The sequence below is a fragment of the Candida margitis genome (assembly GCF_024628925.1).
Source record: "Candida margitis strain CBS 14175 chromosome Unknown scaffold20, whole genome shotgun sequence".
Lineage (NCBI taxonomy): Eukaryota > Fungi > Ascomycota > Pichiomycetes > Serinales > Debaryomycetaceae > Lodderomyces > Lodderomyces margitis.
In genome coordinates, this window is record NW_026261754.1 from 41612 (window position 1) to 59608 (window position 17997).

The window sequence follows — 17997 nt, forward strand, 5'->3', positions numbered from 1 at the left end:
GCTTATTTTTTCTACTGCCCTGCAGAGGCGGCATATTGCTTTTGATTGCCTCTCACGAGCTTCAAAAGTTCAAAAATGGCAGTAGGGGTAATACCTTGAATACGACGTGCTTGTCCAATAGTCTTTGGTTGAATAGTGTTTAAAATGGAGCAAGCTTCATACGAAATTTTCAAATTGCCAGAATTGGTATAGTTGAAATTAGTGGGTAAAAGTAGACTCTCATCAGCTTCATAAGCACTTAAATGAGCTTTTTCTTTCGACATGAATGGTTCGTAGTCACTTTCAACATCGATCCGATTTATTAATCGATTAGTTAGGTGATTGTAAAATGACGGGGTATGACTTCCAGTAAATATATCCATATGAGGGAGTACATCCTTGATGGAGACGCCCTTGTATGACAACAACTTCCAGCCATCAACTTTGTTACTTGATCTCAAGTCGGTGGCAGCTCCTGATAACGCAGGCGACCAAGCTTTACCTGAAAGACGAAGACCCTTCAAGTGGTTCTTTATCTCATTAAATTGCTTAATCTCGTTTTTGAAATATTCATACCTGTCTTTCCCAACTACTCCAAGTCCATATCCTAACTCAGTTAATCTCTTGTCTGCATTATCAGATCGAATCGATACCCGAAACTCAGATCTCGATGTGAACATTCTGTATGGTTCTTCAACCCCTTTAGTTACCAAATCGTCAATCAATACACCAATGTACCCATCCGATCGTTTCATTTCCAACAATGGCTTTTTCAAGTACGAAAGACCGGCATTTATACCAGCAACACAGCCTTGGGAAGCAGCTTCTTCATATCCGGTAGTTCCATTAATTTGACCTGCCAAGTACAATCCATTGACCAATTTTGTCTCAAGAGTGATCTCGAGTTCCCTGGGATCGACATAATCATACTCGACTCCATACCCTGGCTGCACCATTTTTACATTTTTACATCCAGGCATCATCTTGACAATTTGTTCTTGGATATCCTCGGGCATCGTGCAGGATATTCCATTGGGGTATATGAAGTCAGTATCAAGTCCCTCAGGTTCGAGCCATACGGTGTGAAATTGTTTTTGGGGGAATTTAATGACTTTGGACTCGATACTGGGGCAGTATCGTGGGCCCTTGACTGTTTCCCTAATGTGGATTGATTTGTCCAAGTTATCAGCAATCATCTTGTGGAATTCGGGAGTTGTTTGCGTTTGGTAACACTTGACCAATTTATCCTCAAGATCAACGCTGTCATTCAAATACGACATGGGCTGGGGTGGGAAATCGGATGGTTGTTCAATCAAAGTACTGAAATCAATTGTCTTGGCCGACAATCTAGCAGGCGTTCCTGTCTTTAGCCTTCCCAATCTGAACCCTGCTTCTCTGAAAGTCTTTGATAATCCAAACGTTGCCTTTTCGCCCATTCTTCCGGAAGGGAATGCTTTTAGACCAATATGTATTTCACCGCCTAGAAACGTGCCCGTGGTAACCACAACCTTTTCACATTTCAATATCCTGCCATCCTCTAAAATTATACCTTTCACAGTGCCAAATAATCGCCCACTATAATCTTCAGAACTTGCTGGTTCTATTATTATATCCTTCACTTGAGCTTCAATAATTGACAAGTTCTTATAATTACAAATTTCCCTTTGCATTTCATTCAAGTAAATCTTTCTATCGATTTGTGCTCGCGGTCCATGGACAGCAGGACCCTTTGAAGCATTCAATATTCGAAAATGTATACCTGCTTTGTCGGTGATTCTAGCACTAACGCCATCAAGGGCATCGACTTCACGCAATAAAGTTCCCTTTCCAACACCTCCCATTGAAGGATTACACGATGCTGTCCCTATTTTGCTAATTTCAGGGGTTATTAAAGTAGTTGGGGTCCCCGATCTTGCAGACCCTGTAGCTGCTTCGCACCCTGCATGCCCACCGCCAATGACCACAACCGGATGAGTTTGAGAGTCGGTTAGCTTTGACCGTAGATCGGCATTAATGACGATGTTTCTTTTATGCAATAGTGTAGTCCTCGGTAGGATCTGACTTGATCTTTTGAATATATTAATCATGGTATATGTGTGTGCGTATAGTAGTGGTGATTCCTATTTGAATCAAACTTAACTTCTGCTTGAAAAGGGAAATGAAAAATCTTTGGTTTTTGTAACCCTGATTGGAATAAATAATTTGTTTAAACTCATCTCATTGCAAAAAGAATCAAACATATCATCCCACACACAAATTAAGATTATAACGGTGCATTTACGAAAAATGGTAGAGTTAACAAGAGCAGAAGCTGATGACCTTGATGATGGCTTGGAATACGATGTACAATATTCCGAAGATGAAGGAGAATTAGTCCCTCCTTCTACACTTGCAACCGAAACCGTTACCCATGAAGAACCAACCCAAGATGAAGAAGGAACCAATCCACGCAAACGTAAAACCGATATATCAAACTTGAAAGAGAAAAAGAAAATGAAGATGGAATTGGATATGCAACAAAAGAAAGATATTTCATTGGAAGCAAGTCCTGAAGTAATTACTGAATTTATCAATTCTAAAATCAGTAGAAAGCATACAAATTTATCAGCATTAGAATTGAGTGAATTATACTTTACCAAAAATGATATTCGATCAACTTCTGAATTCACCAAGTCAAGAACATTGGATAATTTGCTGGAGTATATTAATCAACGGTTTAAAAATATGCTACCTGGTAAACAACAGCAACAGCAACCACAGCATGGCAAGCAAAAGAATAAAAAGAATAAGAACAAGAATAAGAACAAGAGCAAAGTTGAAGATGTGGAGCAAGATGATGATGACAGTAGGCAACCAACAGAGGATAGAAAATTCATAGCCATTGTGTCTATGTCAGCAATAAGAGCATGCGATATTCATCGAGCTACAAAGGACTTAAATGGAAGTTCATTAAAACTAATCAACAAAAACAAATTAGACGTTGATTTAAAATTGGTCAAATCAACAAGATCAAGAGTACTTTGTTGTACTCCAGGAAGGTTACAAAAAGTGTTGAACAGTCCAGAATCACAATTGCAAAAAGATGAAATTAAAATTATCCTTGTTGATAACTCGTACCTAGATCAAAAGAAACAAAATATATGGGATATAAAAGAGACTTTTGAAGTATTGAAAGAATTAACAAAACAAGGACTGAAGATTTACCTTTATTGAATGAGGGGTTTATATATATCATTGTGTATGTTTATAACAGAAGAGGTTGATAGATATTCTTTCTTGATTTGTAAAATGAAGAAACTCCACTGGAAATGATTTCCAAAGTGTTTTCATTGAAATTTTGGTCCTTAGTAACATGGATGGATTCGATTATGCTCTTAATTACTTTCGCGTCAATGTTAGGCTTGCAAAACAATTGTAAAAAGGCAACGTTTGCTGCAATTTGTAATAGTGTGGTGGTTTTCGACGGTTTTGTATCTTCATTGGAATTCGTACTCTCACCTTCCTCTCCTGCTTCAGTTTTATCATCACTATCACTGGGTGAATCTTCTGATGGGCTGGTTTTAGACATGATTGTGCCAATCACTTTATCAAGCCATTCATTTTTGGCCTTTATATAATGATCCAATGTCGACGAGTTCAGAAACAAATTGACATTATTGGGCTCAATTTTGGCTGCCTGTGTGAGGAATATTTGTGCTATCTCATATAAGTTCAGAGCAAGTTCAAGACTGGGTCTTGTTGGTATATCCGCTTCGTTAGCTTGTGGCTCTTCTAAGACAACCAAATCTCGTAATTTGTCAATTTTATTATCCAATACTTGAGAAACAACTTTTTTGAAGATGCTAGCAGTATTCGACTCCATTGCTTTTATAAGTTTCTTTGTGTCTTGATTCATTTCAGCACTTTTAGATTGAATAACATCTCGCAATTTTGTCAAAAGCCCAATGAGGTAAATTAACTTGCTGACATCACTTTCATCCAAACTCAACTCTAGTAAAGACGCGCAAAATTTTGCAACCTCGTCACGAAAGCTTTGACTTACGGTGGTGTAAAGTGATTGAAAACGGCCCTTTAAACTTTTGGCAGTGAAATCACCCCATTGAATAGCTTCTCCTTGTAAACTATGATATAATTGAGGAAGATAATCATAGATAACTTGTTTTTCCCTGGACAATTCCATTGCATTTCGATCAAAATCGGTAATCTTTTTTAACTGGAAGTACTCATTTAACCATTTACTCAATTGGTAGGTGGTGTTGTATGGTGATTGGTTTGAGTTTTCATCACTGTGTATGACTAATTTCATATACTCACCAAGATTATAATCCATCAAATTCACAACATCGGGATCAAACGGATTGTGACTAGCCTTGTGATTGGATGCACTATCCAATACATCTCGAACCGATCCTAATATACCCTTATCACTCATTAGTTGTGATATGTGGCTCTCGTAAATTTCCTTGATCATGTTCTCAAGGTCTACCGACATTTCCTTTAACAAAGTTGTTTCAGAAACAAGTTCAACTAATTGAGATTGCAGCCCAACAAGCTTGGTTGCACTGTCCAACCTTTTTAAACTCATAATAAGGTCGTGGTATTTGACAATGGATGCAGATAAAACATCCACCGTAGGCACTGTTTTGTTGGACTCGGATGAACCGGAAACCAATTCGGTTATGAAAGCCATAACTTTGTCAAAGTCTTGTACGCTAACTTGTGGGGTTTCTTCTCTTGAATTTATGTTTCTTCCAAATTCCACCTGGACGTCATCAATCCACCCTTTGTGTCCCACTAACTCTGTTAGACTCCATGGTTTGGATACATCCCGAAGTGTGCGCAAGTAATCACTGTCAGTGTCACCAAAATAACTTTTAAGGTAATTGCAGGTGTTTTCCAAGTACAAAAACACCAGACGATAATTGACAGTCTGCTGGCTTTGAATTGATTGGGACAATAACATTTTCAAGTACTCCATTCTAAGATCGATCAATTTATGTTTGACTGCTTCGGTCTTTTCAATATCACTCGACAAAATGGTATAACACACCAAGTAGTTACATAATGCCAGGACATTTCTATTATAGTTTGTGTTTTTAAAAGTGTCCAATTTGTCAAATCGCTCATACTTCTCTTGAGTTTCGTCAAGATCATCGTCACCATCTTGAAACTCGTCAAAGTCATCATCATCAATAAATGAAACATCCTCAGCAAACTTCAAGTTTGGATCAGTAGTAAAATCTTTCTCTAAAAATCTTTGACGAAGACTAAATCTATCATTTGAATTAAACAGTGTCAAGGGGAAATTATACACAGCAATTTCATGTTTGAAATATTCAAGTAAATGGTGCTTGATATTATGCATTTGCTGTTGAAGATCCTTCTTTTCTTGCAATACATCATTAAATACTGTTTCTATTGTGTATAACTCCTTAACAAACGGTATAAAGTTGGAAGTATGATGAATTGGACTACGTCCTTCACATGAGATCTTGTTGACCAATTTAGCCAACCGCTTCTGAATGATGTTTCGAACTATAACTGATCGCGAGTTATGTTGAGCTTTAGCTGCGTTTTGGTGTCTCAAGATAGAATCAAAGTTGGCGTACGAATCGGTGTATGGTGATACAAATGTTGATGGTTTATATGATATTTCTTGCAAGTTCTCTTCAATTGTAAGCGACTTGCTTCGTAAGTCACCAATATCTTCAGCAATTTTGATCAAGTCGCGATATTTATCGCTGACTAAGCTGTGAAGTTCATCCTTGGTTGTGGCAATGATTGAATTGTACTGAGATGATAATCGTTGAATTTCAGGAATACTCAATTTGGCAAACATTTCATCAACATTGTCCAGCGTTGAATGGAACCCACCAATTATAGCATCTCCATGCGATATATCAGTCATTGTCGAACTAGTAGGGAGGGTTGGTCAATACTGTATGATATCCTTTGACCAATATTTTTTTCAGATCAAACAAATTGGTAGCGATGAACCCAGTACAAATTAGTTGTGTTGACCTCAGGTGAAATGAGCACCATGAGAATGGAGCAAGTACCTTAGACATGCTTCACGCAAATTGGTTGAAAGGAGAGAATAAGCATAAGCTTTCCAAAAAAAAAGGCCAACTGGAACATTGGTCAATTTCCTTTTCATTTCAATTGTTCCTACTTTATAAGATTTTGAGTCATATTTGGGTAAAATTTATAAAAAATTAACTTTCATTGAGAGGAGTTAATTTTAATAGCTAAGATTAAAGTAGCAAAAGGTAAAGATATCTTTACTTCCCTATGGAGATTTTCTTATTCTATGTAGAGAAGTTGTAAGCCTATTCAAAAGTAATTGAGGTTCTTTCAAGGGCTATTCCATATAAACTATTCATTTGCAGTAAGAAAAGAAGTTGCCGATTTCGCACTTTACAATATCAAAAATAAATCAAACACAGACACAGACACAGAAATAGAAAAGGGATTTATTTACAAAGAGTTAGAATAAGAATCAGACAGACAAAAAATTAAAAAAAAATTAAAAAAATTAAAAAGAGAGAAAGAAGAAAAAATAAAAATAAAAAAAAAAACATTTCAATTAAATAAACGAAAGAAAGAAGAAAGAAAGAAGTTTTTCAAATAACCCACCCATAAAGAATAGACAACTTACCATATCATCATTTAACAAGGATACAATTACTCAACCACTTACTTAATTTCTTTCATTTCTACACAAAGGTTTACATTCCTAAGGAGTAAAAACAACAACAACAACAACCACACACACTATTATGACTTCTTTACAATCCTCCACGTTTTACGACCGTCAGTCTCACACCAATGATCCACAACAACATCAGCAGCAACAGCAGCAACAAGCACCATCACCACCACCACCGCAGCACCACCACCAACAACAACAACAATCAGGAGAGGTACCGCAACAGATACCCGCTTACTACGCGTCATTAGATAGTGGTGTATCTCCAACATCAAGTACAACATCTTCATATTTCGATAATATTGAATACCTGAACCATCCTAATAATGCGCACCAAGGACAAGCTCAATATCACCCACAACAACACAATCACGGTCATCAACAACGCCAACAACACCACCAGCAACTGCACCTTCAAGATGGTTCTTCATCGGATTTACTTGACAACAACACAAACGCAGGAGGTGTAATAACAACAACGACATCGACGTCGGTAGATGATCCCGCAGCAGCAGCAGCATCATCTGAGCAACCATTCTACGTCAATGCCAAACAATACCATCGTATATTGAAGAGACGCATAGCGCGAGCCAAATTGGAAGAGAATTTGAAGATTGCCAGAATAAGAAAGCCGTATTTGCATGAATCAAGACACAAACATGCAATGAGAAGACCTCGAGGTCAAGGAGGACGGTTCTTGACTGCTAGTGAAATTGCCGAATTGGAAAAGAAGAAGAAGGAAGAAGAAGAGAAGGGAAAACAAGAGGAAAAACTAGTGCAAACCGAAGTGAAGCAAGAACAAGGTGAGGAAGGAGATGGGAGTCATGTTAATAATGGCGAGATAGAGGGTGGAAATATCAACAATAGTGGAGTACTGAATGCAGCGAGTTTGAGAGAAGATGGTGGTAATGATGTCATCAACAATAATAATAACAAACCAAAATCAGGTGATGCGACTAGTTACTTACATGAGAATACTGTCAGTGGTCAAATTGAAAGTAATGGGATCAACTATTCACTACCACCTGCTGCAGAGGCAACAGTTGCAACAGCAACTACAACAAGCATGAAACCCGAACCTAGCATAAGCTGATGAAAGCTTCTTGATTTTTCTTTTTTATTCATGGAATCTAGGGTCCTAAGTTGTTTCCGAATTACGAAATACCTATTCACTTCGCTTGGTTCAAAGATCAATCAATCTTCAACTAAAATTTCAGTTTCAAAAATGTTCAAATTCGTTTTATGTACTTTTATATGTAACTTATATATACCTAAATACAGTAAATATTCACCACGTATTCAAACATCAATATCAAAAAGAAGAACAAACTCCCCTATTACTATAGATCTTTTAGATTTTAAAATGCCATTTTTTGCAACACTGTTTGAGTATCACTACTCAATTGATTCAAAACACCACCATCGACTTTCTTAATATTGGTCAATACAGTTAACCTAATCAAATCAAAATCATTATTCTTTATTTGTGTCAATGGATCAAACGACGAATTTGAAATTGATACTAGTTTCGAATAATGCGATCCAAATGTAGATAAATCTGAATCTAATTCATTTAACCCACCAGGCTCACCACCAGACCCACCAGCAGTAGTAGGGGCTACATTAACAACGTGGCCATTGTTGTTGTTGCCAGTGCTATTGTTGGCCTTGGCAATGCCTTCATATGAATTCAAATTTTTAATCAATGTCTCAATAGTGTCAATAATCAACCCCGTATAATGCGATTGGAAATTGGCATTGGTCAACAAATAACTAATACCAATATTGACAATCTTTTTATCTTGTAAATTAGCCAATAACGAAGATGTTGGCAACATGAACGACGAATAAATTTGGCCAAATAATCCTGGCTGCACCGAATCAATCAATTGGATTATAAAATCACCACCCGATAATGCTTCACTGTTTGTGTATTTTACCTCCTCACTTAAATTGACCGTTGTCAATACATTTAAAAACACGACAAATCGTTTAACAAATTTATCAGTACGCGACTTTTGTAGTCTCGTTAAAATCAAACGAGCAATATTACTCAAGTACGGTTGCAATGATGTCAAGGGAATATTGAACAATATGCTTTGAATTAAATCAAATCCATACGAATCATTGGCTTTACTAGCTAGCAAGTTTTGGAATACTCCCAATAATGGAGTTAAATGGTTTGCTTCAATGAAAAAACTAGGATCATGCTCCAAAATTGAAATTAGTAATCGAGTGATTCCCGGGATATTTCCCTTAAACTGCCACACTGAAGGTGACATCAATGGTTGGATTAATGATTTATAAGTCTCGGGCAACCCTTTCGATTTAGGATAATTTTCTAACAAGTACGCCAAGATTTGAAAAGTGTAAGGGACATATTCCTGAACATCTTCAGCAAGAATATTGAGTAGACCCGGTATGGCATGGTCGATATATTGATCAATGTTTTTCGGATCTTGTTGCGCTCCATATTTGAAAAGCAACCCCAAAGATTCAAATGTATAATGAGAAAATTTAGGATTGGATGGATTCTTGGCGGTGATTTTAAGAATTTGCAACAATTGGTCAATAATGGTGACTCGTTCAGAAAATAAATCTTCACAAGTATTGAGTACTCTCATGATACACTTCATTAGAAATTCATTTTCAGCCAATTTTTCGGGTGAGCTAACACTATTCATTAAAATCAAATTGAACAACTTCGTCAACAACGGAGTAGCAAAGGGTTCAATATCATTTTTATTAAACACTGGTTGATGGCCCTGGCTGAAATTGGTCATTGAAAGTAATTTTTCAATTGTTATTGCCGAATAAGTGTATACAACCACATTGGAATTTACTTCTAAATGATTGATTAGTCTGGGGATAGTAAGTAGGAGTTGATCTTTGGTAAGTTGGTTTCTAAACGTAAAAATGTACTTTATAGCATCCACTTGTAAAATCGGATGCACTTCGTTTGATTCCAAGTCATGAGCAATGTTTTTCGAAAAGAAATCAACCACATCAACAAGTACATTGGTTGACGTAACTCCGGCATTTGTCACACTTCCCTTGGTCGCTAGCGAGCTGAATAAATAAATAGCAGTATCTTTGTTTTTCCAATCATTAGTGGCAAAACTTAAAAATTGATTGACATATTTCATAACAGTTGTCGTCAATAATTCACTATTCAATTCTTTCAACTCTCTCAAAAAATCAGTAGCACTTTTCCTTCTTGAATCAAAATCAGATCCTTCCAAATCCGACCTCACATATAATATAGGTTCATCTTCAAATGTTTCTTCATCATTTTCTCTCAACATGATGTTAGGTAAAATAATCTTTTCAATAATCTCATTAACTGATTGTTCACTTTGGAAAAGTGATTGATAATTGGGGATTTTGATAATGGATGATAAGAAATGCAAAGCTTTAACCACCAACAAGTCGAATTTGGGTTGCTTGGTGACAAAGTTATTTATCAAGTCCCAGACTGACGTGATAAACGTTTGAATCAATGGTTCAAACACATCAGCATACCTTGTTACATACAACGACAACAATTCAATAATCGAAGTCTTGACTTTAATCAATACATCAACTTCCTCATCCTCATCTTTCTTCAAGAGTAGCGGATTATCATATACCAAATATTTATGAACAATATTCATCAATTCATTCATATGGTCTTCAAAAAACTCGGGAATGTCCTGACAATTGAAATCATAGTAAATCTGCATCAATAATAATAAATTTTCAAAATAAATCCCCAATTGTGCTTCATTATCCTTCAGTTTATCAATTAGCTGATCCAATTCAATAAATAATTTCAAAAATGGTTCAACAAATTTTTCCAAAACCAATTTAATTTCCAAAAATAATTCATCTGATCGAAATAATGGTCGCCATTTTTTAAAAATTGAATGAGAAACCAAAAGGATTGCTTTGTTGTTGACAAAATCTGTCAATGATAACTTGGAAACTAAAGTATCGATTAAATTGGGCCAATTGTGAGGGAAATCGCATTCAGCAATCAAACTAATTGCCTCACCAATTTGAATTTGCAATTGATTAGGCAAATTTATCATCACATCAATAATTTCGTATTTGATCTTGTTGATATCTTCCAATGGTAATAGATAATTAGTGCCATCTTCAGTAATCCATTTTCTCTTGACTAAGTTTTTGAAATATAATGCTGCTGCTAATCTTATTGAATTGGAAAGGTTGCTTGAAGCAATGATATGTAGTAAGTTGATAGAAAACCCTGGTTCATTTTCTATTGATTTTAAAGTCTTCTCTGCCTGGTTGGAGTACTGTGGGAGTAAAGATTGTTCCAAGATCTTTGGGATGGATTCTAATGAGTTTTCAGCTGACATATTGAATCTCTAGTAAAGATTGAATGTAGATGACAGTACAATAAACAACAATTGATGATCTTCCTCTTCTTTTGATATCAATCTATCGATGACACACTTGAATGATGATGTCGTTCTTGCTGCAGCAATGATCTGCTCAGTAAAAGGAGAAGTTTTGGCAACACTTTTGGAAATGGAAAACATCAAAAAAAAAAAAGAAAAGAAAAAAAAAAAACTATCTTCGAAGAATGAGACACGACACACGACACGATACGACACAGAATAGAAATGAGATAAGACACTGTTGGGATGGCAAAGATGGTTTTCTTCTTGAACACTCTGCAGCATTACCAACAAATGATCCACATTGAAGAAAAGATATCACAAATGGTTATGAAAAAAAAAACTCTATTATAATAACTATGAATCGAAAAACTTTACTTATTGACTCTGTTTCTAAATTCTCTCCCACTTCAACTTCTAGCATGCGCCTTGCATTTACATACTAAAAGGCAACTCACCTCATCACATGTAAAATAGAATAAAAAGCTGCAACCACTATGCAACCACTGTGTTGGTTTACTTGGTAGTTGGCAAAGCTTGTGCTTCCTTTTGTTGTTTTTGCTTAGCAACAGCATAAACTAAACCAGCGACAAATCCAACAAAGATGGATGAAACTGACCAGAAATTGACAGCAGCATTGAAAAAGATCAATCCACTCAATGCAATTGGTAATTTGTTCAAAGCACCAACCATGGAATATGTGGTGGATGAAGTGACTCTAACACACCAAGCACTACAGTAAGAAATACCGACAGATGAAGCACCACTTAAAACCATAGCAACAATAGTGGCAGTTCTGTTATCAGCAGGGAAGTTCTTTTCCAAGTTTTCTGGTGACCAGTTTTCAAACAAAAAGGTGAAAACCAACAAGATTGGAATAGATAAAAGATTGTTGTAGTACATGGTATCAAAATCTTTGAAATTGGTCAACTTGATTCTCTTTCTCATAATCAAAACAAATGCAGCTGAGGCAAAACAGTTGGTGAACATCCAAAAGTATCCCAAATACAAGGCATATTGATCATCAACAGTCTTGGCTTCACCCTTGTCACCGTAATAAGCAATAACTGACGAGAAAACCATCAACAAGAAGGAACTTAAAGCCATGGTGGTGACTTTACCACCAAACCAAATAACTTCACCATAAGCAATCAAAATAATGGTCAAGTTTTTGAAAATGGTGTAAACTGGAATAGATAAATATTGTAATGCTTTAGATGAGGTGTAAATCATTCCCACTAATAAAAATGCAATTGGTGACCATTTTTTGGCTTCGTCCTTGTTAAATTGTCTATAAGTGATGACACCAAATGTCTTTAAAGTACCAATAGTCAATATACAAACAACAGATTGTACTGCCAACAAAAGGAAGTTTAAGTTGAAATTGAAGCCTGATACAACAAACTTGTTGGTAACAGTCATCAAAATAGAGGATAAGCAGTAGGCCAAGATCGAAATTGGACCCGAGTTGGTGATTGAGTTGGCCAATGAGTGACCTGTGCCAGGTGTGTTTCCTTTCTCCATATCTAGTGTGGTAATGTTGTTGTTGTTGTTGTTGGTATTATTGAAAAATTTGCGTTTAATTAAATATAGTGCTTGTCCAATTAAGTAAGCCAGAATAATTCCCATACACTTTCAATGAGGTGTATGAATAGGGAATAATAGTTTTTATTTTTTTGGGGGAGTGGGGATGGGGGTGGAGGTTAAAGATCTAACTGTGAAGACGACTGTAGCCAGTGTATCTGAGTGTGGTTGTTAGATCAGACTTATAGTAAGATTATATAACCTTTGTAGAATGAACTTTGTTGTGTTCAAAAGAAGACAAAAAAAAAAAAAAGTTGAAAGATGAAAGACGCCCTTTTCTTTTTAATTAAATTTTTTATTTTTTTTTTTGTTTCTGTTAAAGTACGTGTAGAGGGTAGTGTAGTGTATAGTGTAGTGTAGTGTATAGTGTAGTGTATAGTGTAAATAGTAACAATAATGTCGCAGTTTCTTTTTTGGTTTCTGTGTCGTGTTTTATCTTTTCCAATGTCCCTTATTGTTTATTGTTTACACTCTAAAATCTTTTATTAGAATAGTATTGATGTATGGATGTTAATCTGAGATCAGGTCGTGTACCCTCTTACAAAATTACCCACCAGCATAAACAAGCAGACAATGCAACGGATACATCACTTGTTCTCATCAATGTCCTTCAATGTTCTTCAATGACAATCAATGACAATCAAACCTGAAAGGACTATATCTTAACACTCATGCTTTGGTATTGCATTACAAGTTGTTTTTTGTTTGTCTCAAACCCAAAAAACTTCCAACTACACGTGAGCTATACACTTAGGATACCTCTTTTCTTTAGCATTGGTTTTGCCCATAACAAGGCTTTACACACTAAAGAAGAACTCGTGTTCACCTGTAAGTTACAACAATTGGTTAAGCCGTTGTACCTGTTACACATACACATGTTGCACAATTATGAAAGCACAAACTAGTTAACAATGTCGCGTTAATACACATTTGATGAAAAGTGTTGTTTTTTTATTACATATGGGTGTATTTGCATTTTGAACAGACGCGTATTTTACAAGCACGGTTTGATGTTTTTGCCTCTTTGTTTTTTGTTTTTTGTTTTTTGTACACAACGGTGTTTTACATATGTCTTTACAAATTTGAATTACATTGGACATTACTCACTGCTACATTTACCTTATTCCATTATCTCTAAAATAGAGATACCTTTCTTCATTATTGTCAGAGGTCGTTTTAATCTCCCTTTTTTTTGTTGTTGTTTTATCATTTAGTTTGTGTATTTATTACATCTATTTATTATTGTTATTATTATTTTATTTTTGTTTTTCCGAAACCAGCGATTTTGTTCCTTAAAAGGGAATGCGGCCAAAAACAGACACTAACACAAATTGTGATTCATATCTGGCTGGTAATTGTGTATATATTGATATCCAACTTTTCAAATTGCTCATCCAAAGCTTTAATCGCTTCTACTCGGTTGCAGGATATCTCTTCACTTTTAAACAGAACTTATGCAACCCTCCCCTATCTCATTCCTACGTTAGTCATTTCACAAATGTAATAATAAATCATTTTCTATAAATTGTCACATCCTGTTGTCGTTGTTTTGTTCTACAAAATTAACATCATCCCCCTCCTCCTCCTCCTCACCACTCATTCTAGTAATCACCACGGTTGTAAATACTTATATCAACCTCAGCCTTAACATCAACCATATCGCCTTGATCAATACATGCATCGACACTAAACCCCTTCAATGCAGTACCATTTTGCAATTCAGTCAATCGCTGATTCTGGGCTCTAATCTTTTCCAATTCTTGCAAATAATTATCTTCAACACCAGTAATGTATTCTCCGGTAAATACACCAACTTCAAATTCTTTAATTTTATCTGATTTACAACAATCAACCAAATCATGTAAATCTTGGTAAATCACCTTGTCTGATCCAATTACTTCGGAAATTTCTTCTTCACTACGGTTGAAACCAACAAGAGCCTTGGTATCAGCCAAATCAATACCATAGATGTGGTTGTATCTAATAGGTGGAGCACACGATGCAAAGTATACTTTCTTAGCACCAGCCTCTCTTGCCATCAAAACAATTTCCTTTGATGTTGTGCCTCGAACTATCGAATCATCAACAATGAGCACATTTTTATTTTGAAACTCTGATTCCATTGCATTCAATTTCCGTCTCACTGAAGAGCGTCTTTCTTGTTGGTTAGGCATGATAAATGTCCTACCAATATACCTGTTCTTAACAAACCCTTCACGATATGGTTTCCCCAAGCTCACTGCACATTGGAAGGCACTAGTTCTGGCAGTATCAGGAACAGAAATGACAACATCAATGTCATTTTCATCCATGACTCGTTTGATCTTATTGGCCAACTTGATTCCCATTTCAATTCTTGACCTGTACACGGAAACACCATCCAAGACCGAATCGGGTCTAGCGAAATAAACGTATTCAAAAATATCAGGAGCAAAAATCTTTGGCTCAACCACTTGTTTAAATTCAGGCTCACCATTTTTTTGAATAATCACAGCTTCACCAGGACGTACATCACGAAACTTCTTAAACCCATGAGATTTCAAAACAACACTTTCAGAAGACAACATGAAATCTTTGGTGCCATCATGATTAACACGCTCACCAATCAACAATGGTCTGATTCCATTAGGATCTCTGAATCCAATAAGACCGTATCCTGCCAACATCGCAACGCAAGCATAAGCGCCTCTGATTCTCTTCATAGTTTCCGTCAATGCAGTAAACAAGTCGGCATTATTGACTCTACTCTTGTTGAATTTATCCAACTCCGAAGCAAAAATATTCAACAACAATTCCGAATCGGAATCGGTATTAATGTGACGATGGACAACTTCATCCAAATGCTTTCTCAACTCAATAGAGTTGACTAAATTTCCATTATGACTTAATGAAATACCATAGGGACTATTGACATAAAATGGTTGAGCTTCTGATCCAGCACTCGACCCAGCAGTTGGATAACGTAAATGGCAAATTCCCATATTTCCAATAAGATTCTGCATTCTTTGTTGAGTGAAAACATCACGAGCCATACCATTTCCTTTGCACTGGTACAACCGTCCTTTGGAACCACACGTGGCAATACCAGCGGCATCTTGACCACGATGTTGCAAGAACATGGCTCCTTCGAATAACTCTGGGGCGACATTTATATGTTGATTACCCAAAACAACACCTAGTATACCACACATTATTGATAGTATATATAGTTATGAAGTATTAAACGGTTTTGATGAATGTATATAGGTTTGAACCTTGAAGATTATGAAAATCTTAGAAAAAGAAAGGAAAAGAAGAGGTGAAAACGAAGTCAAAAATTTTTTCTGCAACAAAATTAGAGATGCGCTAAGCGACAATTGGAAAAACAGAACACATAGACAACTTTTGATTGGAAAGAAATATAGTTTAAATATGCAACATTTCATGCCATACTGGCCATGTATCAGCAGCTAGTCTTGCCGTAATACTATGGAAATGAAATGAAATGTAGGGTAGCTGTAACGAAATGTTCCCACATTTCTAATAATTTGTAATCAATCTACTACGAACCGAAATCTAGAAGCCAGATCGAGTTGCTCCTCTCGTTTTTACTCCGCACAATATATAAACACTTTCACAACAAAAAAAATGGAGTTATATATTAAACAGCATAAGCAAATTTACAAACTTCTATCACATCAGCTGTCAAATGCACACACCTAGTCATCTCATCTTTCTCTTTCATCCTCCTCTCCATAACTTCATTGATCCAAAAAAAAAGTCCAAAAAAAAAAATGCCAAAAATAAAAAATTTCTTTTTTCTAAAAAAAAAAAAAAAATTTGTTTTTGTGTGTGAAAAATAATACCATTCGTATAATTGATGGAACAAACGATATTTTTAAAAAAACACACACATAGAACTTCTTCATCACTCACAAGGCCTAGTGAGAATTCTTCACTCTGGATAAATCCTCACCCTTGAATGGCTTAGGCACAGAATCTTCATTTTCAGCAACATACAACGACTTATCGATGGTTGCTGGAATAGGTTTAATTTCAGTTCCCAACTCTTGTTCAATCTTGTACAAGGAATATCTATCATTCCAACTCATCAAGTTGATAGCTAAACCCAAGTGTCCAAATCTTCCTGAACGACCAATTCTGTGTAAATACGTTTCGGCAGTTTTGGGGAAATCAAAGTTGATAACAACATTAACTGCTTGTATATCGATACCTCTAGTTAACAAATCCGAACAAACCAAATTACGCACTTTACCCTGTCTAAACTCATGGAAAACTTTGTTTCTTGCTTGCTGGGGCATCTTGGCATGAGAGTAATAGCACGAGTACCCCAATTCGGTAATCTTTTTTGCCAATAGTTCAACTCTATTAGTTGAATTGCAAAAGATGATTGATTGATTGATTTGTAATTTCGAAAACAAGGTGTTTAAACAATGTAACTTTTGTTTTTCTTCAACAAAGGCATAAAATTGGGATATACCTTTCAAGGTTAATTCATCCATAAGATTGATTTCATATGGCTTGTTCAAATGTTGATCCATGAAATGCTTAACAGTGATTGGAAAAGTTGCCGAAAACAACAAGGCTTGTCTATGTGGTGGGAAGAATTCTAATATTTGTTCTATTATATTCTTAAACTCTCTCGACAACATCTTATCGGCCTCATCCATGACAAAAAGGGGACATTCTGATAAATCAGCAACTTTTCTCGACGCTAAATCTAAAACTCTACCTGGTGTACCGACTAATATATGCACAGGATCGTTTAATCTAACAATATCATCTCGTAATGAAGTACCACCCGTGGTCACCATACACTGAACTCCTAAATGTTTACCCAAAGTTCTGACAACTTGGGACGTTTGCAATGCCAATTCTCGAGTAGGCACTAATATCAAAGCTTGTATCTTGTTTAATTTTGGTTTACACAACTGCAAACAAGGGATTATAAAAGAGGCAGTTTTCCCAGTACCATTCTTGGCTCGGGCAAGAATATCTCTGCCAGCCAAAGCCATAGGAATAGACTCTTCCTGAATTGGAGATGGCTTTTCAAACCCGGCCTCAAAAATGCCCATCAATAACTCTCTTTTCAAATTGAAATCTTCAAATGATTTACCTTTGGTGTTTAAGACGTCATCAGTTTGTGGTCTGGTATCCTTTTGGGGGAGATTAAGACTCTGTTTCCAGTCGTGGGTCTCAGTCATTTCGCAAATTATAGTTTTAGTAGTGGTGGTGGGGATTAGTTAAATAACAGGTTTTTGAATTGATAATTTGAGTCAAATACAGAACAAAAAAAATAGTAATAGTAATAGTAATAGTAAT

The 17997-nt window shown here is 36.0% G+C and overlaps 8 protein-coding genes across 8 annotated transcripts; 2 read left to right on the forward strand and 6 right to left on the reverse strand. All coding sequences in view use genetic code 12, as the record gives it.

Moving 5' to 3' along the window:
* Positions 1-11: 11 nt before the first annotated feature.
* Positions 12-2066, reverse strand: MTO1 (tRNA modification protein; the record flags this gene model as incomplete). The annotated part of the gene is made up of 1 exon (XM_051818383.1): positions 12-2066. The coding sequence occupies one exon, from the start codon at positions 2064-2066 to the stop codon at positions 12-14; it is 2055 nt and encodes a 684-aa protein (XP_051673361.1).
* Positions 2067-2265: 199 nt separating this feature from the next.
* On the forward strand, positions 2266-3192 carry CANMA_000976 (uncharacterized protein; the record flags this gene model as incomplete). Its single annotated transcript, XM_051818384.1, has 1 exon — positions 2266-3192. The coding sequence occupies one exon, from the start codon at positions 2266-2268 to the stop codon at positions 3190-3192; it is 927 nt and encodes a 308-aa protein (XP_051673362.1).
* Positions 3193-3223: 31 nt separating this feature from the next.
* Positions 3224-5887, reverse strand: CANMA_000977 (uncharacterized protein; the record flags this gene model as incomplete). The annotated part of the gene is made up of 1 exon (XM_051818385.1): positions 3224-5887. One exon carries the CDS (start codon positions 5885-5887, stop codon positions 3224-3226), a length of 2664 nt encoding a protein of 887 aa, XP_051673363.1.
* Positions 5888-6758: 871 nt separating this feature from the next.
* Positions 6759-7781, forward strand: HAP2 (Hap2p; the record flags this gene model as incomplete). Its single annotated transcript, XM_051818386.1, has 1 exon — positions 6759-7781. One exon carries the CDS (start codon positions 6759-6761, stop codon positions 7779-7781), a length of 1023 nt encoding a protein of 340 aa, XP_051673364.1.
* Positions 7782-8046: 265 nt separating this feature from the next.
* CANMA_000979 (importin-alpha export receptor) lies at positions 8047-11049 on the reverse strand (the record flags this gene model as incomplete). The annotated part of the gene is made up of 1 exon (XM_051818387.1): positions 8047-11049. One exon carries the CDS (start codon positions 11047-11049, stop codon positions 8047-8049), a length of 3003 nt encoding a protein of 1000 aa, XP_051673365.1.
* Positions 11050-11607: 558 nt separating this feature from the next.
* VRG4 (GDP-mannose transporter) lies at positions 11608-12615 on the reverse strand (the record flags this gene model as incomplete). The annotated part of the gene is made up of 1 exon (XM_051818389.1): positions 11608-12615. One exon carries the CDS (start codon positions 12613-12615, stop codon positions 11608-11610), a length of 1008 nt encoding a protein of 335 aa, XP_051673366.1.
* Positions 12616-14276: 1661 nt separating this feature from the next.
* Positions 14277-15866, reverse strand: ADE4 (amidophosphoribosyltransferase; the record flags this gene model as incomplete). Its single annotated transcript, XM_051818390.1, has 1 exon — positions 14277-15866. One exon carries the CDS (start codon positions 15864-15866, stop codon positions 14277-14279), a length of 1590 nt encoding a protein of 529 aa, XP_051673367.1.
* Positions 15867-16595: 729 nt separating this feature from the next.
* DHH1 (DExD/H-box ATP-dependent RNA helicase) lies at positions 16596-17879 on the reverse strand (the record flags this gene model as incomplete). The annotated part of the gene is made up of 1 exon (XM_051818391.1): positions 16596-17879. One exon carries the CDS (start codon positions 17877-17879, stop codon positions 16596-16598), a length of 1284 nt encoding a protein of 427 aa, XP_051673368.1.
* Positions 17880-17997: the final 118 nt, after the last annotated feature.